The 27,217-nt window shown below is 37.1% G+C and overlaps 1 protein-coding gene across 4 annotated transcripts; it reads left to right on the forward strand.

Moving 5' to 3' along the window:
• The first annotated feature begins 440 nt into the window (after positions 1-440).
• On the forward strand, positions 441-27,110 carry LOC140783546 (protein ROOT HAIR DEFECTIVE 3 homolog 2-like). Of its 4 annotated transcripts, none has more exons than XM_073130453.1 (23): positions 441-1,381; positions 1,453-1,648; positions 2,257-2,323; positions 2,434-2,536; positions 10,548-10,618; positions 10,815-10,878; positions 10,949-11,014; positions 11,154-11,201; positions 11,273-11,335; positions 11,408-11,464; positions 11,725-11,883; positions 12,194-12,262; positions 12,348-12,439; positions 14,277-14,355; positions 21,601-21,766; positions 22,318-22,442; positions 22,594-22,856; positions 22,938-23,034; positions 23,109-23,267; positions 23,341-23,445; positions 24,825-24,919; positions 25,006-25,102; positions 26,205-27,110. In XM_073130453.1, the coding sequence occupies exons 2-23, from the start codon at positions 1,498-1,500 to the stop codon at positions 26,499-26,501; spliced, it is 2,493 nt and encodes an 830-aa protein (XP_072986554.1). In that variant the 5' UTR covers positions 441-1,381; positions 1,453-1,497; the 3' UTR covers positions 26,502-27,110. The 4 variants fall into 4 exon arrangements, with proteins under 4 accessions (XP_072986554.1, XP_072986555.1, XP_072986553.1 ...); XM_073130454.1 differs by having other exon boundaries at positions 441-1,141; positions 1,274-1,648; XM_073130452.1 differs by having other exon boundaries at positions 441-1,648.
• The last annotated feature ends 107 nt before the right edge of the window (positions 27,111-27,217 follow it).

Here is a 27,217-nt window from a genome sequence, read left to right on the forward strand (position 1 = left end):
TGTAATGCTGCCTATTTGCTATAAACATCACTCTTCAAGGCACATTACATTCGAATTCAGTTAAAATTAATCGTTACTATAGATAAAATCTATAACGATGAGTATAAATTAAGAAGATATTAAGCATGTTTTAGACCATTAAAGGAAACAATTTTGTCTTGGATACTAAGATTTGAGAAGTAATACCACAACGAAAAGTGTGTAGCTGAACAAAAGAGTAAAAGAGCCTAGTTTAATAAACTGTTTGTGATAGACAAATTTTCAAGTGTACCATTGTTCTCTTATTTGTGTATAGTATGACAAATGATTCTATAAGAACCACTAATTTCTCTCCCTTAATTCAATGATTGAGATTAGATAATACTCGGTCATATACCAGAAGTACCGGTCAAGTAAATTAGTCTTTTTTTTAGCTCGTCTACACAAATTTCATTTAATCCTTGAACATGAACCTGATGTATAGCAAGAGGGGATAGAGTGATCTCTTTGACACAAGAACATCACGACAAAAGAAAACAAAACATCAAAATCCTACAACATGAAAAATAAACCAAGTAGGGGGTTGCGGCTATCAAGAATGGAGGGGACAACGGAGGTGAGGAGGGGACGCCAACGAATAAAGAAGTGATGAGACAACGACAAGATAGCGGATTGCGGCGGCGGTGAAGGAGGAGGTTACTGCTGCCGAACAGGGAGGGACGACGGCAGTGGGGAGGAGAACGACACCGGGGCGACGACGAGAGAAAGACGGATGATACCAACAAAGAGAGAAGGAGAAAAAAATAGGAGAAGAGAGAAGTTTAGAAGGAAGAGAGTAGGAGAAGGGGAGAAAGGAAGAAACAAGGAGAGAGGGAAGGCCTCCCTCACCTAGTCACTTAGGCTAGGCTAGGGAGAGAAGGGGAGAAACTCGTCGTCGCCGCCGGCCGCCGCCGCCGCTAAAGAAGAGAACCTGCGCCAGACCGGAGTTATGCTTTCGATACTCTGTCCTTGATTCATCCGCTCCTAGAAGTCTCCAATACAAATCCAATTTAGGGGTAGTATCGTCATGTTGAAAAGTTGGTCAGCATAAATATAACCCTTTCCCACCTAGAGATGGTTCAAATTACAAGAACTAATATTTAGGCCGAGGGAAGTATTCTTGGTCTCTCTTCTCTCTCTCTCTCTCTCTCTCTCTCTCTCTCTCTCTCTCTCTCTCTCTCTCACACACACACACATACCACACTATATTACATTGATACCATGTAAGCCATACTTATTCGATATCATTCATCAGATCGGACGGCGTGCGAAGCTTCTCTCTCTCCTATATATATATAATCATGATTCAAGAAACCATGGGGACGACCCAAAATAGCAAACCGAGAGCTCCGCTGCACCACCGGTAACGCCTTCGCCATCGCTCTCCTTTCGCTTCGTTCTCTCCGAAACTCTAGGGTTCCCGATCAATAACAGCAAGAACGCCACCGATCTCTTGGAGCGCTGTCTCGTGGACCTGCGATGGGGGAGGAGTTGTGCTGTTCGACGCAGCTGATCGACGGGGACGGGGAGTTCAATGTCTCCGGGGTGGAGGACTTCATGAGGTCCGTGAGGCTTAGCGAGTGCGGCCTCTCCTACGCCGTCGTCTCCATCATGGGGCCGCAGAGCAGCGGTGAGCGGATCCGACTATATTTTTCGTTTCTTTGGTGTTTTCTTGAATTGGATGAGAAATAGGTTTTCGGTTATGGGGTTCGTAACGACTTATTTCATGCCTTAGTGAGTCTTTTAACTAAAATTTACGACGTGAATCGACATTTTTTGCATTCTTTGTATCCTCGGAAGATTCTCTTTGCTGGGTTGACGAAGATGTGAGAACCGACTACAGACGTATCGGCCGGGAAAGGGCATTTGTTGTTTTATCTGTATGAATTGTCTGTGTGGTGGCTTATGCGAGGATATGGTTTTGGAATTTCTTTATATTTGTATTTAATTGAGAAAGGGCTCGAGAGTCTATGATCATTGCTAAATGAACGAAGTGTGTAACATATTCCTGACAATTTACTTTTGTTGGGTCCGGAACAAGGAACATAACTACTTTAGATTGTGTTCCATAAAAAAGAAAAAAAGAAAGAAAAAGCAGATTTCTTTGACACAATTTGCCTATATTTTTGTTGCTCTCTTTATTCAAATTAAATTCTATGAATATGCACCTACAACCTTTGTGCTTTACTTTTCAAAGCTGCATAATTTTTTATCTTTCAATGGCTTTCATTTAAGCAGGGAAAAGCACCTTACTTAACCATCTATTTGGCACAAACTTCAGGGAGATGGATGCTTTCAGGGGAAGGTGCATTTTTATTGAACCTCTTTATAGTAAAGAAGTGGATCATGTAGGATTCATTGTTTTCATTTAGTTTTGTTGTGATGAAAAATTGATTGACATCCTTCTTTCATTAGGAATCAAACAACCAGAGGTATCTGGCTAGCACGGTGTGTTGGTATTGAACCTTGCACAATCATCATGGACTTGGAGGGCACAGATGGAAGGGAAAGAGGAGAGGTTAAGTATATAACTTTAATGCCTTGATTTTCTTAGTACACGTGGATATGTAGTTGCATATGTGTGCTTTGATGTTCTTTTTATGAGATTGATGAGAAGTATTGCTTATGAATGACAAATATAGGTAAGTAATGAAACAACTACAAACCTATGCAAAAAAGTTATCACTGATATGCATTAAAGTTTAAACATAACCTTAGCATACTATTCAAATATATATATGCTAATTTTCTATCGTTACATAGATTGCCTTGTGATATTTGTAGAAAGAGTTATCGGTAATAATAGTAACTGTTGAAGTTTGGCTCAAATCAAGCGTTCTATCTTACTGTGCTGGAGACGTTCGAACGAATCTTGGGGGTGTCTGAACGCAGAAATCTGAGAGGGATTGCACTCTATAAGTATTTGAACGGCCCTACAGTTAGATGTGATTATCGGGAGGGCCGGGCCGGGTTCGAGCCGGGCTAGAATATTCTAGCCCGTTATCGCCCACTAGCCCATTAGATATTGGGCTTGGGTTGGATATAATGGCTTTAACATAATGAATTAAATATAAAAAAGATTATATTTTATTGGGTTGATTTTAATGAGATTATATGAAGATATTTTAATTATTATTCATGGGAACATACTTATATATTGATATATAGTTTACTAAATATCCAATGTGGAACTAAAAAAATTAGAGGAATATGCATGCATTATGGATTGGGTCATAGATGAGAGTAGTAGATCGGGCTTTCAGGTCAAGCGGAGCTGGCAAAGGCTTAGCCCATGCCGCTTACTACCATCTCGGGCTCGGATCAGGCCTGGCCTAAATTGGACTCGGGCCGGGCTTAGCCCAATTAAAACCGGGCGGGTTCGGGCCGGGTTTGGGCGAGTCGGGCCTAATGATCATGTCTACCTATAGGTGTTCGAACATCCTTCTGTGTTTCGGATTTGAATTCTGGGTCAGCTTTATAAATACTAAAGTTGGGATTTTAGGGCTTTATGCTTAAAAGAAAATCAAGAGAGTTAGCCACCATTGTATTGAGGGAGATTAGAGTTGAGAAAACTCTTTGTAATTGAGATTTTGCATAGTGGATTGAAGATTATTCCGCTCGTGAATGTAGGCACATTGTCGAACCACATAATCCTTGTGTGTGTCTCTCTCTCTCGTCTCTATTACTTTTATTATTTTAGATTACATGCAATAGGGTGTCTAATACTTGATTAGAAGTAGTTGATTGCTATTCCCTTACTATTAGCACCATATTTAAGTTTTCCTCAAATTGGTTGGATTTTGCCATTACTATTCTATTGGTCTTGGGGGTGAATGTTTTGCTTTCACTTCCATCACCCATTTGGCATTTAGCACGACAATTAATATCAGAGCTCCAAGGTTTCAAACTTAGGCTTTTGGATTTGTGAATAGTGTGGATTTGAGAAATTTTGAAAAATGTTGGAATCATCCAAATCGAAAAAGGCTGTCTCAAATACAAAATTTGAAGTAGAGAAATTTAATGACATCGATAACTTTGGAATGTGGCGATGTAAAGTGATAGAAGCATGTAGCATCATTCGGCTTTGTTTAGCAAATGATCAAAAGTACTTTGTAACGAAGGAAAATTCAGTGAAGAACTTGTGGAAGAAACTTGATGACAAATTCATGATGAAGAGCATTAAAACTGGCTTTATTTGAAAAAGAAGTTTTTTAGTTTTTAGTACAAGATTGAAATACCTATAGCTGGGCATTTGAACTTCTTCAACAAACTACTTGCGGATTTTCAAAATTTGGACGTGGAGATCTCGGATGAAGACAAAGCATTGATAATTTTGAACTCTTTGCCAAATACTTATGACTATTTCACTAGTACCTTACTATATGGAAATGACTCTATATATTATGATGACGTTGCAAATGCACTTATTAACAATGAGTATCGAAAATTGTATAAGCGAGCTACTAATGATCATCATCAGATGCTTTGATGATGAAGGGTAGATCGGAGAATAGGAAATTTGTGAAGAGGTAAATCTTTCTTAAAGCCAAGAGGTGCATCTTGAGATAAAAAAAAATGATTGCGAAAGGTAAATGCTCTTATTGCCGAAATAAAGAGCATTGTAAGAAAAATTGTCCCATATTGAAGAGTAAGGATAAGAAATCTCAAAAGGCAAATATGACACATTTAGATGATGAGGATTTAGAGAATGTCCTAATAGACTCGGCTCTTGCTTGTGACACGAATGAGTGGATATTGGATTCCGGGTGCATGTACAATATGTGTTCAACCGGAATTGATTTTCCACTTTTGATAAAATCTGAGGTGGAGCCGTATTTATGAGCAATGATAGCTCATGTAGAATTAAAGGCATTGGCACCATCCATCTAAAGCTACATGATAGGTCCGTGAAAGAGCTAACTGAAGTTTGACACATACTGACATTGAGGAAGAATCTTATTTCTTTTGGTGTCTTAGAATCAAACGGCTTCACCATTATTTTGAGAGGTAGAGCATTGAAGGTTTCTTTAGGAACCTTAGTTGTAATGAAGGGTATAAGAAGAAGAAATCTAAACTTCTTGCATGGCTCGATGGACATCGATAGAGTAGCTGCGCTTTCAAACAATTCAATTGATGCGGCTAACACTACTAGATTATAACATATGAGGTTGGGGCATTGGGGAGAGAAAGCATTGCAAGGCTTGTCAAGTGAAGGATTGCTGAAGGGTGTAAAGAGTCTCAAATTGGAAGTTTGCTGACACTGTGTTTTAGGCAAGTAAATAAGAGTTAAGCTTGCTACTAGAATGTATTGAACTAAGGGTATCTTGGACTATATTCATACAGATATTTGAGGACATGTCCGGAAGGCTTCTTTGGGTAGAAAGCATTGGTTTGTGACCTTTGTAGATGGTTATTCTAGGTCTTGGACGTACACTATGCATCATAAGCATCAAGTGCTGCAAATATTTCAGAATTGGGAAATAATGATTGAAAATCAAACTGGCAAGAAGATTAAAAAGCTTAGATTTGATAATGGCGGCGAATACACATCGGATCCTTTTATGAAGTTATGCAAAACATAAGAAATTGAACAGTACTTCACTGTTAGAGAAACGCCTTAGTAAAATAGCATGGTCGAGTGTCTAAACCATAATTTATTGGAGAAGGTGCGGTGTATATTGTCCAATGTTAGTTTGGACAATGAGTTTTAGGCCGAGGCCATCAATTATGCATGCCATCTCATCAACTGGTTACCTTCATCCGCAAACAATGGGAAGAGCCCATTGGAGGTATGGTCTGGCAAACCTATTTCAGATTATAATTTCTTACAAATATTTGGTTGTTCTACATATTACTATGTTAGCAAGAGCAATTTAGATCATAGAGCTAAGAAGGGCATCTTCTTAGGCTTTAGCACTGGTGTGAAAGGAATTCAGATTTGGAGGCCGGAGTTGAAGAAAGTGATTATCAGCAGGGATATTACATTTGATAAATCATCTAGGCTGAAGCAAAGTCAAAAGTTAGATAGCCCGGTTGATGACAGTGTTGGAAAGATTCCATAGCAAGTAGAGTTTGAGGTAGATTTAAGTCCGCTACAAGATATATCTTTAGAAGAGGCAAATAGCGAAGAAGAATCAAATTTGCAGGAGGATGACACCTTGGAGTCGGAAATAGATAAGCAAGACTCCATAGCAGTTAGAAGGCTAAGAAGAGAAATTAGAAGACCAACATGCTATTCAGATATGTTGGCTTATGCACTTTCGATGGTTGATGAAGACTTTTCCACTATTTTCAAAGAAGCGATGAGGAACACCGAAAGTGCAAATTGAATAAGTGGTAGTAAATGATAAAATAAAAGCTCTTGATAAGAATAAGATTTGAGATTTGGTGGAGCACTCTAAAGGGAAGAGAGCAATTGGATGCAAATGGATATATGTTAAGAAGGAAGATCCTCAATCGAATGACAGAGTTAGATTTAAAGTTAGATTGGTGGCAAATGGATATGCACAAAATGAGGGAATTGATTATAATAAAGTGTTTTCTCTGGTGATGAAACATTCCTCTATTCAGATTTTACTAGCTTTGGTAGTTCAATTTGATCCGAGCTAAATTCAGATGGACGTGAAGACAGTCTTCTTGCATGGTGATTTGGAGGAGGATATTTATATGACCCAGCTAGAAGGATTCAAAGTTGGTGGGAAGGAAAATTTGGTTTGCAAATTGAAGAAGTCCTTATATGACATACAACAGTCTCCAAGGCAATGGTATAAATGTATTGATCAGTTATAAGGAGGCAAAAATATAAGAAAAGCCACTATGACCATTGTGTCTATTTTAAAAAGCTTCAAGATGGATTCTTTATCTATTTGCTCTTATATGTAGATGATGTGTTGATAACATCTAAGAGCAAGGAGGAGATTGATAAATTAAAACTCTAATTGCATAATTTTTTTGAAAAGAAGGATCTAAGAAAAACTAAGAAGATACTCAACGTGGAAATTAGAAGAGATAAAAGAAAAGGGATAGTATGCTTAACACAAGAACAATATTTGAAGAAAGTATTACAGCGATTTGGTATTAACAACAAGACAAAATAAGCTAGTACACTGTTAGCACCTCATTTTAGATCAAATATTTTAGAAGCTATCAACATTGTCAGCGAATACATGCATGCTCCGAGAAAAGAGCATTGGTAGGCGGTGAAGTTGGTTTTGAGATTCATTCATGGTCCTTCGGGATTTGGATTGAGATTTGTGAAAGATGATAGACTTGGTCTGCATCTTATTGGATATGTGGATTCAGACTATGCAGGTGATTTGGATAAGCGCAGATTTACTACAAAATATGTATTCACACTTGCTAGGGGCTGGTGTGTTGGAGGTCTACTTTACCATCGACGGTTGTCTTATCTACCATAGAGGTTGAGTATATGATAGTGATGGAGGCTATAAATGAGGCTATTTGGTTGATTGGCTTAACGGATGACTTGAGTGTATATCAAGAGTAGGTGGAGGTACATTGTGATAACCAAAGTGTAATTTATTTGGTGAAAAATCAAGTTCATCATACTAGGACAAAGCACATCGATGTCCGATTTTATTTTGTGAGAGAAATCTTAGAAGAAAGGGATATTTTCTTTTGTAAGACTTGGACTGTAGATAATCTTACAGCTCTATTGACGAAATTAGTGACAAAGATCAAGTTCCAACATTGTTTGGATTTAATCAACATCACTCATATTTGACTAACTTTGGATTTGGCGTCTTAGGACGCGAATTTGCAGGCAGTGAATTTTGGGAGGTTTAATCACTTTGTAGTGGTGTAGAGTAATTTGTTGAAGTTTTGAGGTTTTCGCCAATATGGAGAATTGTTGATGATTGACTCAAATCAAGTATTCCATCTTGCTATACTGAAGGCGTTCAAACGGGCCTGGGGGGCGTTCAAACGCAAAAACCCAAGAGGAATTGCACTCTACAGGCATTTGAACGCCCTTTTGCTTTTCGGATTTGAATTATTAGGGCGTCGAACACCCTGTGGGATTTCCTCAGCTTTAAGTCAACCCCATAAATACTAAAGTTGGGATTTTATGGCTTTAGAAAATCAAGAGAGCCTAGCCACTATTGGTACTTGTGAACTCGTTGTTGAATACCTATGACCATCTCACTACTACTTTACTATATGGAAATTTTTTTATACATTATGATGATGTTACAAATGCATTAATTAATAATTAGTATTGGAAATTAGATAACCAAGCTACTGATGAGTCATCATCAGATGCTTTGACTGTGGGGGGTAGATCGGAGAATAGGAAATTTGTGAAAAGAAGTAAATCTTTCTCAAAGTCAAGAGGTGCATCTTGAGATGAAAAATTGATTGTACAATGCCAATGCTCTTATTGCCAAAATAAAGGGCATTGAAAAAAGGATTGTCCCATATTGAAGTGCAAAAACAAGAAATCTCAAAAGGCAAATGTGGCACTTTCAGATAATGAGGATTCAGAGAATGCCCTGATAGGCTCGGTTCTTGCTATGACACAGATGAGTAGATATTGGATTCTGAGTGCACATACCATATGTGTCCCAACCCGAATTGGTTTTCCACTTTTAATAAAATCTTAGGTGGAGTTGTATTTATGGGCAATGATAGCCCGTATAGAGCTAAAGGTATTGGCACCATCCGCCTAAAGCTACATGATAGGTCCGTGAAAGAGCTGACTAAAGTCCGGTACATACCGAAATTAAGGAAGAATCTCATTTCTTTTGGTGTCCTAGAATTAAAGGGCTTCACTATTATTTTGAGAGGTGAAGCATCAAAGAAATCTATAATTCTTGCATGGCTTTATGGATATCGGTAGTATAGCCGTGGCTTCAAGCAATTTAGTTGATGCGGTTATTCGGTTAACACTACTAGATTATGGCACATGAGGTTGGGGCATCCGGGAGAAAAAAATATTACAAGACTTGTTAAGTGAAGGATTGCTAAAAGGCATGAAGAGTCTCAAATTGAAAGTTTGCAAACATTGTGTTTTGAGCAAGTAAACAAGAGTCAAGTTTGCTACTGGAGTGCATCGAACTAAGAGTATCTTGAACTATATTTATACAGATGTTTGGGGACCTATCTGAAAGGCTTCCTTGGGCGGAAAACATTGGCTTATGACCTTTGTAGATAGTCATTCTAGAAGGTCTTGAGTGTACACTATACATCATAAGCATCAAGTGCTGAAAATATTTTAGAATTGAAAAATGATAATTGAAAATCAAACTAGCAAGAAGATCAAAAAGCTCAGATCGGATAATGGTGGTGAATACACATCGGATCCTTTTATGAAACTATGCAAATCAGAAGGAATTGAATGACACTTCACTGTTAGAGAAACGTCTCAGCAAATGGCATGACTAAGCGTCTAAATCGTACTTACTAGAGAAGGTGTTGTGTATATTGCCCAATGCTGATTTGGGCAAGGAGTTTTGAGCTAAGATCGTGAATTATGCATGCCATCTCATCAAACCAGTTATCTTCATTCATAAACAATGGGAAGAGCCCATTGGAGGTATAATTTGGCAAACCTGTTTTAGATTATAATTTCTTATATATTTTTGGTTGTTCTGTATATTACCATGTTAGGGAGCACAAATTGGATTCTTGAGCCAAGAAGGATATCTTCTTGGACTTTAGCACTGATGTGAAGGGATTTTGGATTTGGAGGCCGGAATTGAAGAAAGTGATTATCAGCAGGAATATTACATTTGGTGAATCATTAATGCTAAAGCAGAGATATTACATTTGATAAATCAATTTGTTTGGCAAAGAATTAAGTTCATCATACTAGGACAAAGCATATCAATGTTTGATTTCATTTTGTGAGGAAAATCTTAGAAGAAGAGGATATTTTCCTTTGTAAGATTGGGATTGCAGATATGTTGACGAAAATAGTGACAAAGATCAAGTTCCAATATTGTTTGGATTTGATCAATGTCACTCATGTTTAACTAATTTTGGATTTGGTGTCTTATAATGCAAATTTGTAGGTGGTACATTTTGGGAGATTTCAATCACTTTGTAGTAGTGGAGAGCAATTTGTTGAAGTCTTGAGGTTTTCACCAATGTAGAGAACTGTTGAAGTTTGGCTCAAATTAAGCGTAATACTCGCTTAGAAGTATTTGATTGTTATTTCTCTACTATTATCACCATATTTGAGTTTTTCTCAAATTGGTTGGATTTTGTCATTACTATTCCATTGGTCATATTTGGGAGTGAAAGTTTTGCTTCCGCTTCCATCACCCATTTGGCATTTAGCACAACACTTAATTCATGCAATTGAATGAAAATATGAGACACAGAATATAAGTGGGTCATGCATATTGTTTGCCTACAAATGTCAGTTGTACTTGAATCATGTCAAAACTGAACTGAACTGAGCATAAGTTGATGCCTTTTAAGGAATCTGGATGTTCTTGCATTTCTTGGAATATAAAGTGGAGCTATTATCATTTCTTACAAGGACTACCCTATTATCTCCTTCTCAGGATGATACTACATTTGAGAAGCAAAGTGCACTGTTTGCATTGGCAATTTCAGACATTGTTTTAATAAATATGTGAGTCAATGATTATATCATTTTTATCTTCTCTCTCTCAAAACCAAATTCTCAGCTCGAGTGAATCTGCTACAGGGTAAAGGAACTCCTTTTCAATTGTTAAAGTAAAACCTTCTGAGAGACTGAACCATTCTAGTCAATTTACTTGCTGTAATCTTTCATTTACTTGCTTTCTTTAAATGTAAAACTTGCCTAGGTGGTGCCATGATATCGGACGAGAACAAGCTGCAAACAAGCCACTTCTGAAGACAGTGTTTCAGGTATTCCACTTTCTGTTCTTGTTAAAATGCCAAATAACTTTCTGACTCTCTAAATATGCTGGTATTCTAGGTCATGATGCATTTGTTCAGTCCTCGTAAGACAACTTTACTGTTTGTCATTCGTGACAAAACCAAGGTTTTACCTTTTGTTTTCTCTTTTTCATCCCATGTTAGGTTAATGTTCATCTAGAAAACGATTGCAATATTTCATTGAACTATTCTCTCACTTCTGCTACATCTCCAGCTTGTTTGTTTTTATTTTTTGTTTCTTGCAGACTCCACTAGAGCATTTAGAACCAGTTCTAAGGGAGGATATACAAAAGGTGCCCACATCTAGATTTTCTTTATCTCTCCCCTTCTTTTTGAATTTTATAATTGTTGCCAATCTTAGCAGATATGGGATGCTGTTTCTAAGCCTGAGGCACACAAGGACACTTCCCTTAGTGAATTTTTCAATGTAAGTATATTTTTTCAACAAAAGAATGTCAATAGACGCATTTCTTTATACCTTTAAATTACCGAGATACAGGTGGAAGTCACAGCTTTGTCTAGTTTTGAAGAAAAGGAAGAACAGTTCAAGGAACAGGTAATCACGACTGACTAAGAAGTTTCCCTTTTGCAATTTGATTTTTTATTTTTGAGCATCACATTTTATGTTTTGAAAACAGTATACCTTGTGTCTCTTCGGAGAGATTGGATAGAAAGAAAGTTGTTCAAGTGGAAGCTTTTTCATTTAAACTGTTTTTCATCACAACTTAGCTATAAGTAATGTTTGTGCTTTACTCAATTCTAATATTTGATAGATACGAAGGTAGGAACAAGAGGCTTATTTTCTACTTTAATCAGGTTGCACAACTAAGGCAGAGATTTGTACATTCCATTGCACCAGGAGGTCTTGCAGGTGATAGAAGAGGTGTTATACCTGCTTCAGGATTTTCCTTCAGCTCACAGCAAATTTGGAAAGTTATACGAGAAAATAAGGATCTTGACCTTCCTGCTCACAAGGTGAGTTGGGGAGCCAACTCTTTTTGTGAACCCTATATAGATAAATACTTATTTTTTTAGTGACTAACCATGCATTCATACTTCTATTTAAATAGACAATGTTTTATCATAGTCACTGATAAAAGAGGATATTAAAATTTACGGTTGTTGATTCACTAGAGGCATCGAATGTTTCTTCTGCAAGAATCAGTTCAATGCAATAGACCTTCTGACTCTTAAGTAATTGCCTATTTAAGTTGATACACAGGCACACAGCAAATATGTTCACTCCCTTATTTTTCCCCCCCTCTTTTTTGCTCTAATTTGCAAGGTAATGGTTGCTACTGTCCGGTGCGAAGAGATTGCTAATGAGAAGCTCAGTAGTTTAACCTCGGATGATGTAAGGAAGCACTTAATCCAGAGACTTCTTTCGTTTTTCCTGTTAGTAAGGCTATAGTATTTGATATATTCGCAATGTTTTGTAGAGTTGGTTAGATTTGGCAGAGGCTGTCCAATATGGTCCAGTCCCAGGCTTCGGGAAAAAGCTCAGCACCATTCTGGATTATAGTCTGTCAGAGTAAGACTTTACGTATTTTGACATTTTACTGTAACCATTCATACAGCTCGTCCTACCATGACATGCCCTTGGGCCCTTCAGCTGTGGCACACCTCATGTCAGATACACAACTATTGGACTGAAACAGGCATGTTAGTGGTGTAGCCTGTAGTGCAGTACACATCAGTATTCTGGATGCAGGGGAATATCTTAGTTCTTGACTATATCAAGTAGATATTGCACTGCTAGGGGATATATGCCAAAGTGATGACCTGTCAACCCACATGTTAAAGAGCACTAGAACCCATTAATTATGATAGCTGCATTTCTGATTTATCATTTGTTAATTGGTGGTGTTGAAGCTAGGACATGGCCTTTGGAATTTCATTATCAAGAAAGATCTTTTGTACTTCATCTACTTACATTTTTGTGTGAAGGTTCCTACCATTCCACCATGATAAATACAAATTAAACAATTACTGGGTATGCAGGGCCTGTGAAGTTTACCATGGAAACAGTACTAATTGTTGATTTTTTTTAGAGAAGGCATGTTTTGTGAGGGTCATAACCTATATATGAGACATGGCAGTTCTCCACATCTTTTCAATCTTTTCTTTCACTTCTAGTTATATCCTTAAACGAATCAATCAGCAGTAGTCTTATTATATCTTTGGACTGATCCGTCAGCAGTGGTCAGATTACATGGTTCAAGGAAATGATCTTACAGGATGAATCCCTTATCTTGAGATCCATTGGTTTCTCTCTTAGATGTTTTGTTAGGAGGTGGCTACTTAAAGTGTTTGTTTCTAATTGTTAGGAGGTGACTATTTCTTAAAGTTTCTTATAACAACAGATAATTGGCTTCTGGACTATTCAAGGTTCTCTACAAGTAGTTGTAAGCAAAGGTAGGACTTTGCCAATTATCTAGTAGTGCACAGTGATATGCTAGCGTATATATTCCAATGGTATGATCAATCTTATCAATAACTTTCTTTTTTAAAATGGACTCACAACTTCAATATGATTTTGCAAATAATAAACCAATGAGCTATCTATTGTCAAATATCTTAAGTTGCTTTTATTCCAAGTAGTCTGCAAGTCTATCTAATGACCTCTCAAGATTTTTTTTCTGCCCTTCATGTACTGAGAAGATAAGATGAAAGAAGGACCTTCTTCCTGCATAATTTAACCCTGCTGCATGTCAGCCAAACAACCAGTTCACAGTATTGTTGACTGTTGGTTGCAAAATATACTTTTGTGTTTGTTGAACATGTCCTAGTTATCTTAAGCACAAGTTCAACAAAGCACACCGTACATATATAAACCAGTTACTGTAATATATATATATATATATATATATATATATATATATATATATATATATATATATATATGATGTATGTAATATGTATGTATGTATGTATGCATGTATGTATGTATGTATGCATGTATGTATGTATGTATGTATGTATGTATGTATGTATGTATGCCATAATCGAAGGTAAAGTTAATCTTCATTTGGTACATCAATTTGGTGAAGGAAATCATGTTTCTGTTTGCTTTTTGATTTTATTGGTTGACACAATACTTTCATGAGCTCAAAAGCAAAAGAAATGATCTTGTAATGCATTTTCATATCTCTAAAATATAAAATATAAAACCATGAATAGTTTCTCAATCTTTTAATAGGATTCTCGTTGTAAAATTTTAATTGAGGTTCCTACTATGATAAATGCATCTCTGAGCTGATATTATCTGTTAAATGCTGTTTCCTTTTGGTCCTAGACCATCTATGATTTATTTGGGTCTTGAATTCTATGTTCTATATAAAATGATCCATGAATAAATGCTCTTGTAGGTATGACAAGGAAGCTATCTATTTTGATGAAGGTGTTAGGACAGCAAAAAGACAACAGCTGGAATCTAGAGCACTACACGTGAGGCAATTTTTTATTTTGCTTTTCCTCTTGCCTGGTTGCAGTTCTTGCAAACTGAAAAATAAGAAATCTTTTCTCATTAGTATAAAAGAATTTAGTTCCATCTTAGTAGATAGTTCCTTACATATGCTGTAAGTACTACTCCAGACTGACCTCTTTACAAATGTGACATTGTCATCATAGATTTTGTAACATAAGAAGGTGGGGATAAATAATGGGTCTTCTAGTAATCCTAATTGTTGGGTCCAAATTTAGTTGTACGCCGAAATTGGGAGTCCAAATTTAGTTGGAACCCTAATTGTTGGGTCTTCTAGTAGACCTCTATTTCTTAGTTTTTGGAATATTCATGAGTCATTGGTCTGAATTTACTGTGGCACTCGTAGCAGATATCATTATGAATACTGTTCACTGAAATGTAGTAGTTACTGCTCATATTACAGCCTACAAGATCTGTAACAAATTAAACTAAGAAAACAAAGAAAGACTGCTCTTGGTTTGTAAGTCATTAGAAAGATAGACATAATAGAAGATATATCTCATCAAAGGAGTCATTTTACAAGTTGAATAGTTCCCTTAGAAGGCAAAATAACGTTCTTAGAAAAGACCATTACTAAGCTAAGATTGTTTATATATCGATATATAAAGAGAAGATAACTTCTTTGGTCAAGTCTATCTTGTTTATCCATGTATCCGTTCTCTCTTTATCTCTTGAATCTTATTCAACTTCCTACTATGACTCTATGCCCTGCATCAAGTATGTTGCTAGTTTAGAGAAAAGACTTGTTGCTATCCATGTCTTGTTTGACTTTTCCGCCTCATTGCTTTACCTTGAATCTTATTCAACTTCCTACTATGACTCTATGCCCTACGTCAAGTATGTTGCTAGTTTAGAGAAAATACTTGTTGCTATCCATGTCTTGTTTGACTTTTCTGCCTCATTGCTTTACAATCATTTCCATAATCCATATTATCTTTCAAATTGTGGGGCTTCTATTTGACTACTTTCTGATTAGCTTCTAGAGAATGTCCTTCCTTCCCTCTTTACAATTTTCAAGTGAGGGTGGTCCATAGTTTGAATAAAATTGTGTTTATGGGACTGTTAAAGAATTTATTGAGCTCTATTAAAGTGGAAAGTAAGCAGGTACAAGATCATAGAAGAAAATGTAAGAAACTTGAAAGCCCTCGGTTCATACGTTGAACAAAAGGGATTTCATGGGATTCACGTGTCGATTGCCTTAAAGTGAGAGCACACTGGGAGTTTCTCTTGAGAGATATAAGAAGAGAAGCAAAAAGTTTTGAGCAATCATATTAGGGAGGTTGACAAAGTGTAGAGATAGATGCAAAGAGTATTTGTTGGAAAGAAATATCGACAACAGATTCAATTACTATTGTAATTGATTTGGTTAATTTGTTGTTATCTTTTTGTTATCTACATTTCTTGTATAGTTATTCACCTTCCTTGTATATAGCAGTTCCATCCTAATCTGTTGGATAGGTAAGCTTGATTGTAGGAGAAGCTATTGTAATCTCCTCCTATTTATGTGCACGATTCATCTCAATGGAAATCAATCTTCTAATTCCTTTTACATGGTATCAGAGCTAGAACACTAGCAACCAAGTTCTATCGTAGCCATATCATGATCCACCAAAACCTTCATTACCCTCAATAACTAAAGATGATCATCCTTCTTCCCAAGGTGCTGTTTTGCTAGATCCATCGAAGGTCGGGAAAGAAAAATCTCCTGTGGACCTCTTTAACCCTTCATCATTTCGATCATTTCAGATTGGTCCTCATTTCCAAACCCCTTAATGGAGATAACCACTCCGGTTGGAAAGATCCATGATTCGAGCCTTGGATACAAGAAACAAGCTCGAATTCATTAATGGGTCTATCTCAGCTCCTTCAGAAGCAGATGATCTTGAAGGTCACGCCATCTAGTCAAGATGCAATGACATTATCTATTCTTGAATAGTCAATACCTGTGATCCAGAAATCGCAGACAGTGAATTTTTATTCCACTGCCAGAGAAGTTTGGAAGGACCTCGATGCTTGATTCTCTCAGGGTAATGTAGCCCGCATCTTTGAGATCCAATGGGACATTGCCCTCCAAAAATAAGAAACCACCTATGTCTTTACCTATTACAGTCAATTGAAAACCCCATAGAACGAGCTAGAGACACATTGTGAAACACCACAATTGGAGCAACAAAAGGTAATGCAATTTCTAATGGGTTGAATGAATCTTGCAGTGCAATCCGCGGCCAGATCCTCCTGATGAAACCTTTCCCTTCGGTCCGCGAAGCATACTCCTCCGTTACCCAAGAGGACAAGCAACGTCATCTAGGTGTTGCCTCTTCCTTCACCGAGCCAACTTAGTTGCTGCCATGGCCGTCTGCAAGCTCCATCTGTCGGTGCTAGGGAAGAACAAGAGGAGCGATCGACTTTATGAGGCCCAACCCAATTGCGATCGCTAGCAAGATCTCAAAAGGCATAGCCCTAATTTTAATTACCGACACAGTGGACCCAGTTCTAGAAAGGTGCGACCCTATTGCACCTATTGCGATGCCGATGGACATTGGGTCCAAAAATGTTACAAACTACATGGCTATCCTCCTAGTCATCCAAAGTCCAAGTCCAATCCAAGCCTAGGCTTTGGTCGGCCCAATTACTCTGTAGTCAACTAGGTGCTGTGAAGGTAGATCTAACACTACATTTATAAAAACCCGTTTAAAATATATTATAGAATTTCTCAATAATCGAGCAGAAGGTATCCCTAATTCTAAGGCAAATGCAGTCACAAAACTAGGCTTGTCTAAATTAACTCATCGTAGTTGGATTATCAATAGTGGTGCAACAAGTCATATCACCCCATCATAAAAAATACTGCACGAAGACAAAAGTTGCTCATTGTCACCCATATTATTACCTAGTGGAAAGAAGGCCAAAACTATTGCTAAAGGGTCCGTGCCATTTAATTCTGTCTATAAATTGCATGATGTGTTATCTATTCCTACATTCAAAGTTGATTTACTATCAGTAGGGCGATTGACAAGGGGCTTAAATTGATCGGTGATATTTTTTCCTTATTAGTGTATTTTGTAGGATCTGGATACGAGGAAAATGATTGGTTTGAGTGAAATTGTGTGATAGACTCTATTATCTGGTAGCATTAGGAGCTGAAAAGTCTATCACTAAATAAGCCAAGTCCTCAGACCAACCTGCATGCAATCTCACCATCTCACCTATCGACCTTTGGCGCAATCACTTAGGGCATGTATCATCTTCCTGTTTGAATTTTATTGCCCAAATTTTTTTAAAATTTTATGCTAATTCCAATAAAGCTTGCTCCATTTGTCCACTTACCAAACAAAGTCATTTACCTTTTAATGTCAGTTATACTGTCTCAAACCATTTAATGTTATTTATTATGATATTTGAGGTTGCTATCGACATCCTTCCCTTTCTGGTTCTCATTATTTTCTCACCATTGTCGATGATTATTCACGTTTTACTTGGATATTTTTTATGTGACATAAAGATGAAACACAACTACTTTTAAAGCGTTTATTTAGTTATGTTTCTACTCAATTTGAAACTCATATCAAAACTGTTCGAAGTGATAGTGGCGGTGAATTTATCTCTCTTCGCTCTTCTTTTCAAGATAATGGTGTCCATTTTCAACATTCTTGCGTCTACATAGCTCAACAAAATGGAGTTGTGAAATGCAAACATCGTCACATTCTTCAAGTAGCAAGAGCATTAAAATTTCAAGCTAATCTTCCTTTCCAATTTTGGAGAGAATGTATTTTTTACTGCCGTTCACATCATCAATCAGTTACCCTCTCCAGTTCTAGCCGACAAGACATTATTCAAGCCTCTTTACTCAAAACCTTCTACTTTTTCCTACCTACGTGTTTTTGGTTGCTTGGTTTATGCCACCAATGCCCACACTTCTTATAAATTTGACTATCGAGCTACACCCTCCATTTTCATTGGCTATTCAATAGGTCAAAAAGGTTACAACCTTTTTGATTTGTCAACCAAATTTTTTTTCACAAATAGAGATGTCCACTTTAAAGAAGATATTTTCCCTTATTCTTCAAATAATATCTATTCTCTGCCTTTTCCACTGACCCAGACAGCAAGCCTATATGACCATTCATTTGAACCCAACTCACCTATCTCACCATTATTTAAACCCAACTCACCCATCTCACCATAACCTAACCCACCATCTTCACCATGATCTCCAAATCCTGCCCTATCCGAACCCACGACATCTTCGGCAACCTCACCACCATCCTCCATTGCAACTCCACTACCACAACATCAGCAACTGCCACCTATCCTCCACGCATATCGTTGTCGAATCCGCCCGCTTCCACCAGTTCCACTTGAAACTTCTTTCTTGAAAGCCCTCCACTCTACTTTCTCATAGCCACCACCACCTTGCCATACTACCGCCACTCACTCTATCGGAACACAAGAGCCACCACTAGCCGATGTTCCTCTTCGCAACTCCAATAGACAATCTAATCTACCCGTGAGGTTAAATGAATACCTCTGCTCCGTTGTCATGCATCCTCGCTCCGATCAAGTCACCTTCTGCTCTTTAGATTCGTGCAAAGAGACAAGGTACCCACTAACCAATTACATCTCTTATCATCGCTATACACCTGCGCACAAATCGTTTCTTGCTTCTGTCAGTCAAGAATGGGAGTTGGCCTCTTTCAATGAAGTTGTTAGATGCCCTTGTTGCCAACAACACATGGAGTATGACCCTTCTTCCAATCGTCAAGAAATCAATAGGATGTCAGTGGGTTTACAAGCTCAAACATAGATCTAATGGCACAATAGAGCAGTATAAAGCGTGTCTGGTTGCAAAAGGCTTCACCCAATTGGAAATGATCGACTACCAAGAGACTTTCTCTTTTGCGCAAAAATAATTTATGTCTGCTGTCTTCTTGCATTAGCTGCTGCCAAGGGCTGACCACTCCATCAACTTGATGTCCATAGCGCCCTCCATGGTGACCTGACTAAGGAGATTTACATGTCTCCACCCGCTAAGTCTTCGAAGACATGAGGAGGAACATCTCGTCTGCCGCCTACACAAATTGCTCTACGGATTGAAGCAAGCCTCTCGCCAATGATTTTTAAAGTTTTCTTCTATCATCACTTTTGCTGACTTTGTACAATCACGAGTTGGCTATTCCCTCTTCACCAAAAAGAGAGGCAAGTCTTTTACCTTTCTCTTAATATATGTCGACGACATTTTGATCATTGGAAATGATTTAAATAGTCTTGCTACCATCAAAAAGCATTTGCATAACAATTTCAATCTTAAAAACTTTAGCGAGTTGAAATATTTTCTAGGAATTTAAATCTCTGCCTCTAGGAAGGGGATTTTTATGTCACAGAGAACATATGCATTAGAAATAATCAAAGATGTGGGCCTATTAAATGTTGCTCCATTAGATACTCCTACATAGAGAGGTTTGAAATTGTTCGACAAGGATGAATTGCTTAGAGACTTAGGCCAATACAGAAGATTAGTTGGCCGCCTGGTATATTTGACAGTTTCAAGACCAAATATCATATATTTTGTTCATGTCTTGAGTAGGTTCATGCATCAATCTAGAAGACATCATATGGAGGTAGCTTTATACGTTGTTCGATATCTAAAGGATGCCCTAGGTCAAGGTCTATTCTTTGCTTCAAATAGTGACCTGAAATTGTGAGCCTACTATGATTCGGACTAAGGAGGTTGTCCTCTCACTAGACAGTCCACTACAGGCTACTATGTGTTCCTTGGGACCTCACTAAATATTATGGAAATCAAAACGACAAAAGATAGTATCATTGTCTTCAGTCGAAGCAGAATATTATGCAATGACCGGAGCTTGTTGTGAGCTAACATGGCTTTAGTGCCTATTAGGAGACTTAGGCCTTATTCACCATGGACCTGCTTTCTTATATTGTGACAACAAGGCTGCTCTGTATATAGCAGTCAATCTAGTCTTTCATGAACGCACGAGACACATAGAAATGGACTGTTACTACATTTGACACAAGATTCAAGATGTTTTAATAATTACTAAATGTATTGGCTCAACACATCAATTGGTAGATCTATTAACTAAACATTTGGGAAAGGAAACCTTTGTGCCTATAGTTCGCAAGTTGGGTGTGCAGAAAATTCACTCTCCAACTTAAGGGAGAATGTTGGAAAAAAATATTGACAACAAATTCAGTAATATTGTAATTGATTTGGTTAATCTGTTGTTATCTACATTCTTTGTATAGTTATTCACCTTCGTTGTATATAGTAGCTCTATCCTAATCTTTTGGATAGGTAAGCTTGATTGTAGGAAAGGCTGTTATAATCTCCTCCTATTTAAATGTACACGATTCATCTCAATGGAAATCAATCTTCTCATTCTATTTAATTTCTCCCTTTTACAGTATCACATCTTAGGTGAGAGTTCCAGACAGAAAGAAACAAATAAAGAACAGTTGCGCAAGCGGACTGAGTATGCAAGAAGGAAATATAAGTACAGCTGCAGCTGGGTCTGCTACCAATACAATGTTAGGTTAAGGATGAGATTAGGGCTGTTCTCCAAGTTTATAGACAGATAACCAAGTGTGATTACCCTTAAGGTGAGGATATGACATATGAAGCAAGAAATAAGCATTCGGTGTGAGAACAGAAGAAGAATAGAAGCCTAGACATCTCTAGTAGCATCATCCACTTACTCTTTCAAATAATTTTAGTGTTTTTCCCGAGTTATGGCAGTCCTTTTGCTGACTGATACAAAAAGTTCAAATGTTCATGTATCATTTCATTGTCCACAAAATCCAGTTATGTGGTGTATTACAGAATTAAGAGTGGGAAACAAAGTCATCAGAAAATTTGTTTAGTCAAGGGATTAAAATTGGTATATTATTGGTAGGTAAGTCCCTCTTTCTTCTTATGGTTTCTCCTTTTAGCTAAGGTTTCAACTTTCAACGAGAATCTGGGAAACCGGAAAAATACTTAGAGAAGGCATGAAAATGCAATATTGATGTTCATTCTAACTAGTTACATGAGGCGCTGATGGTGGAGGACCAATTGAATACGAGACCTATTTCTGTGAAGTTTGAACAATGATTAATTCATGCTGCATCTGGTATATTATCCCTTGTATATTTTATTTACTTTTATCCCGTTATCTCTGTATAGTGACTATTGTTCGTGTTCTTGGCAGCTTGTGCGCCCTGCATTCCAGGCAATGTTGGGACATCTGCGTTCCAAGGCTCTTGACAAATTTAAAGGCGATCTTGTAAAATCTCTTGAGAGTGGGAAGGGGTTCGCAGTATCTGTTCGTGACTGTACGCAGTCTTCTATGCATGAATTTGATCAAGCATATGAAGGTAAACTGCATAACTTCACACTTTAAATAATCAATTAGTGGGAGACCCATAAGAAGCTGAAATTATGCAAACAGCTGTTCAAACAGAGGACAAGTAAAATGACCACCAAACACGGATGCATCCAATTTAAAAGTTAGAATCCGAGAGAGATCTAAATAGTGCCTTGCTCCTTGCAAAGGAATGTCATTGACTTTCTATTACTTGTATGACTATAGATCTACATTGGTAGATAACAGATTCATAAATATTCTTTATTCTATTTTTCCTACTAATTATTTGCGACTGCAGTCATCTCTCTCCCTTTTCCTGATGAACCTTTATGAACTACTGCTATTCATAGAAATCTAGTCCAGAAAAACAGAAAAAAGAAAGGCTTCCTCTTTGCCAATGTAAAACTCCTTTGGCTCTATTTCCACAACTTCTATTTACTAAATCTCTTCATCTTCCTTTTTCTGAGTATATTTCTACAGATGTGCAATTGCCATGATATTCATTAATTGATGTTCAACAACTAAATATTTTTGGTCATCTGATGAGCCTTTCCATTTTAGACGTGGCAATCAAGCAGGCAGACTGGGATGCTTCTAAAATCCAAGAAAAACTTCAGCGTGATATAGATGCACATGCAGTTTCTGTTGAAAGTGCAAAGCTATCTGAATTGACAAGTCACTATGAGGTTAATTGAAACCAACTTGACAAAATTCAAAGAAATTCCAGCCTTTTCTTTTATTTATCTTTATATGTTTACGCTCTCATTTTATCATTACAAATTGCACAATGATATGCAGATCCAATGAGATAATAAGATAAATTCTGTTGTCATGCAGACACAGCTTACAGAAGGACTTGCTGAACCTGTGGAGTCCCTATTTGATGCTTCTAGCAAAGATACTTGGGCATCAATAAGAAATCTTTATAAACGTGAAATAGAGAATGCTCTCTCAGGGTTCCGAACTTCCCTTTCTGGTTTTGAAATGGACCGTGTAACATCTGATAGAATGGTGGTAAATTTGAAGGACTATGCAAGAAGTGTGGTGGAAAAGAAATCCAGAGAGGAAGCAAGCAAGGTTTTGATACATATGAAGGATAGGTAGTTATCGATTATCTCATGTTATCCTCATCATTACTTAAGCAACTATAAACCTGAAATTGTCACCGCCTTATTATTCAGGTTCTCAATAATGTTCAGCCATGACAAGGAATCATTTCCCAGGGTCTGGACAGGAAAGGAAGATATCCGGAAGATTACAAAGGATGCTCGAGCTGCAGTATCTTACTGATTATCTTCTTTCAATACAATGAATCAAGGTCTGCGGTGTTGTTACACTTGTTTATATTGCAGGCTCTGAAGCTTCTATCCACAATGGCTGTCATACGATTGGATGAAAAACCAGATATAATTGAAAATATTCTAAAGTCAGCACTTATAGAAGGTCCAGTTGCCCAAGATAGGATCAGTACAGCTTCTGCAGATCCACTTGCTTCAAGTACATGGGAAGAGGTATTTTATTGTTTTGAGCTGTAGTTTAAGAATTTGAGACCGCAAATGATGTCAAATAGCCTTCGCGGAACAGGTTCCTCCAAAAAATACAGTAATTACTCCAGTTCAGTGTAAATCCTTGTGGAGACAGTTCAAGGCAGAAACTGAGTTTACTGTCACGCAAGCAATTTCTGCTCAGGTACACATCCATTTTTGTGATCCTCCTAAAAGTTCTTTTCTCTTTAGCTATCATCTGATATTATTTTTTCCATCTAGTCCTCAACTCCTCATACTATATCAAATTCTTTACATTTCCAAATTGAAGAATTGGTTGTCTAAACTGGTTGTTGTTTGGAATTCTACTAATGTAAACTTCCTCGGTATGCTTTCATACCCAGGACTTGCTTGACAGACAAACAAGTGTTCTTTATCTCTGTGTTTTCCTCTCTTGTGATGAACATGACATGCAGATGAAGGTCTGATACATTCTTGTAATTTCATGCAGAAGATACACATAATACATCTAGTATTTTAAGTTGAGTGGAAGTTGTGTTAGTATTGCAAATTTCTATAAAAAATTACAGAAAAAAATCAGATTTTCCACATTAAAGGGTGGCATACACGGATATACTTGCTTGGAAAAATATGTACTTTCTTGGACCGTTAATGATAGAGATTTATTGAGGAATGAATTTATGGGAATATACTCATGCATACTGCATGGCCTGCAAGAAAATGATTTTGTTTCCTAAGGTAACTCTTATATTACATACTTTTTGTGCATCCAGGAGCATCTTTATAGGCTTGTCTATTATTCTTTGGAAATCTGAAATCTCTATAATATGGTTAGGGAAGAATACATCTTTGTTGGTCATGTGAGTATTATATATATCTTCTTCTGTTCTGTGGTCCCAAATCAATTGTTTTATCTTACCCATTTGGTTGTGGGATAAGGAAAATTAAAATTGAGATAAAATAAGGACTTATCTGGGGATAAAAGAATTTTTATCCTAATTTCTTGTTAAATGTTTGGTTGGTAAGACAAAATTATGGAATAAGATGATGTTTGGTTATGATAGTTGGGATACAAGATAAAAATGATTAAATTAACCTTATTGCCCTTTTCATAGTTTAGTGTCAATAGTGTTTTTTTTTTTTTTTTTTTTTTTGTTGTTGAGAAAAACAAGAAATAGCATCACAAATATTTGACAAGGATTTTTGGAATAAAAGGAGGTTTATTGCAGATAAACCCCTTTATCCCAACATGCAAAATGGAGTCATAGTGATAAATCTTTCTTTCCTCCATATTTGAACATTATATATGAATGAATTTTTTGGTTCAATGATATTGACTAAAACAATGTGCATCATGTCATGGGTAGAGCCTAACTATCACCTCTCAGTGGGGAATCAGGTATCTCAACCACTGGGATGTTAGTTAAAACTTAAAAGGTGTATCATCATCGATATTATTTCTCCATTATTAAGAAAAGTACTTAACTAAGTCTACGTTTCCAAATTCAGCTTGTAGTTTATCCCATTTCTTTCAGTTTTAATGCATTCCCTATTTTCTTCCAGGAAGCTCACAAGCGCAGTAATAGTAAGCTGCCTCCTCCTTGGGCAATTGCTGCCATAGCAATTCTCGGATTTAATGAACTTATGATGCTTCTGCGGTAAAGACATGGATTCTATATTTGTGAAGATTTTACATTTCTGCAGCTTTCCTAGCTAACATTGCTTTTCATTTGTTGACTTACAGGAATCCTTTATATCTATTGGTTTTCTTTGTTATCTTCCTACTCTCCAAAGCTTTATGGGTACAGCTCGATGTCACAAGAGATTTCCACAGCAGCACGGTAAGATCATATGGCTACTGAATTAATTTGTTGTTTTCAGTTCAGCAGATTCTTTGAGTAGAGCCTATCGATTTCTTTGAGGCGCTGATCATGATTTATATAAAAATTAATCTAGTTTTAATAGATTGCTTGGTAAAGTATCTCATATCTGCATATGGCAATAAAATCTGGGATATGAGTGTGTTAGGAACTGATCTCCCAATCATATTTAACAAGGAGAGGAGAGTATATAACTGTAAATTTGTTGGACAGAAACAAATATAGCCTCTATATATTCCTTCCTGTGCAAATTGGCAACATTGTTGGTTTATGGTGTTTGAAGTGTAAGTTTAGTTTGAGAATAGTAACTGTTCTTTTAACGACAGAAAATAGGATGCCACAAGTACAAGTAGACAACCAGCAATTCGAGATACAGGAAGATAGCTATGCTGTAATAGAATGTAATAATGCTTGTTTTTGTTTTTAAAGAGAAGAGGCATCTTGAGGAATACATAGTTTGTGGTGAGGGGCAAAATCTATGAAAAACCAATCTCATCTTCAACTGTGTCGAAGGCCTAGAGATGACAGGGCAAAGACAGCTTAGTAGGATGAAAACTCACCTAGAACTCCTCCATTATGGTTGAAAACTTGAAATTTACATAAACAAAAAGAACCTTTCAAGTCAGTTCCAGCATTTCTGTGAAATCAATCATATGATATTATGTTCCTTAGCATTCAGTAATAAAGATAGAGAGAGCTCAACACTATAATTTGGTCGTCAAATAATTACTTTGAGACTTTAATCTGATCAATAGCATCAGTCAATGATCTTGGGATCAATTTACTAGATGATCATGTAAGGGGATGCATGAAATGGTACGTAATAATAACCTTGACAAGATCAAAACCAAAACCAATAATAGTCTTCATAGAATACCAGGCGGAAAGGGAATGGTGAGACCATGAAATGTCCAATAAAAGTTGGCTAACTATTGCTATGGTCTACTGAAAGCTGCAAGATAGAAAATTCACGATATGTTGATGTATTCTGAAGAGATTTTTTCCCCCTTTTTGTGTCTTAGGGTTGTAATCATTCTGTTTGCTCAAATTTATATGAATGCAGCTCTCAGGGATCCTCTCTCTGTCAGCAAGATTTTTTCCTACAGTTATGAACCTTCTAAGGAGGCTTGCCAGTGAAGGCCAAGGACTTCAGCAAGCTCCCGAACCACTACCACCACCTCTAAGATCACAAAGTTTCAGGAGCCAGTCACAGAGGCAATCCCAATTGGCAAATCCAGCACCGGACGTATCATCCTCATCCTCCACAGTTTCATCTCCAAGAAATGACATTGAATACTCTATAAAGAGACCTAAGGCAGATTCTGACGGTGAAGCCAGTAGTGCTTCCTCAGTGGCATGACTCAGGGTGCATTGCACATAGTGACAAATTTCAAGGCGCTTCTTGCACTGCAATCTGCTATTTATTTTAGATTACCTATTAGCATACCTCTGATAATAGCACAGGGAATATCATTGGAGCATGATAACACTATATGTTAGACAAAGATGGTTTTCTCAGTAACAAATATGTCCATGCAGATAACATGTGAGAAATATGGGCAGGTGTTGTACCTCTCTACCTTGCATACCTCTGATAATAGCACAGGGAATATCATTGGAGCATGATAACACTATATGTTAGACAAAGATGGTTTTATCAGTAAGTAATATGTCCATGCAGATAACATGTGAGAAATACGGGCAGGTGTTGTACCTCTCTACCTTGCAAGCTACAGTAAACAAAAATTTCCAGGTTCAAAAAAAGATGCGTGCAGATTTTGTTTAATTGCAAACACTGAAGCTAAGTTTTTTTTTCGGAATTTTTATATGTTCAATTCACTCTGTTTGGATTCATTTGAATCTGTGACTGGACAGCTGCTCTTGCCCTTTAATCCCACCTATTTATGAAAAAAGTGGGGAGGCGGCTTTTATTTAATCAAAGAATATTGACCTCGCCTTTTCCTTTTGATCCTTTTTCTTCTTAATCTGTTCTCGTTTCTGTTAGAATTGGTGTCATTTCTCCATAACAAAAAGAGTTGGTATTGTTTCTACTTCTCACTGCTTTAATGTTGCATT

This window comes from Typha latifolia, chromosome 3 (assembly GCF_019914945.1).
Source record: "Typha latifolia isolate L0001 chromosome 3, TyphaL0001v2, whole genome shotgun sequence".
NCBI lineage: Eukaryota > Viridiplantae > Streptophyta > Magnoliopsida > Poales > Typhaceae > Typha > Typha latifolia.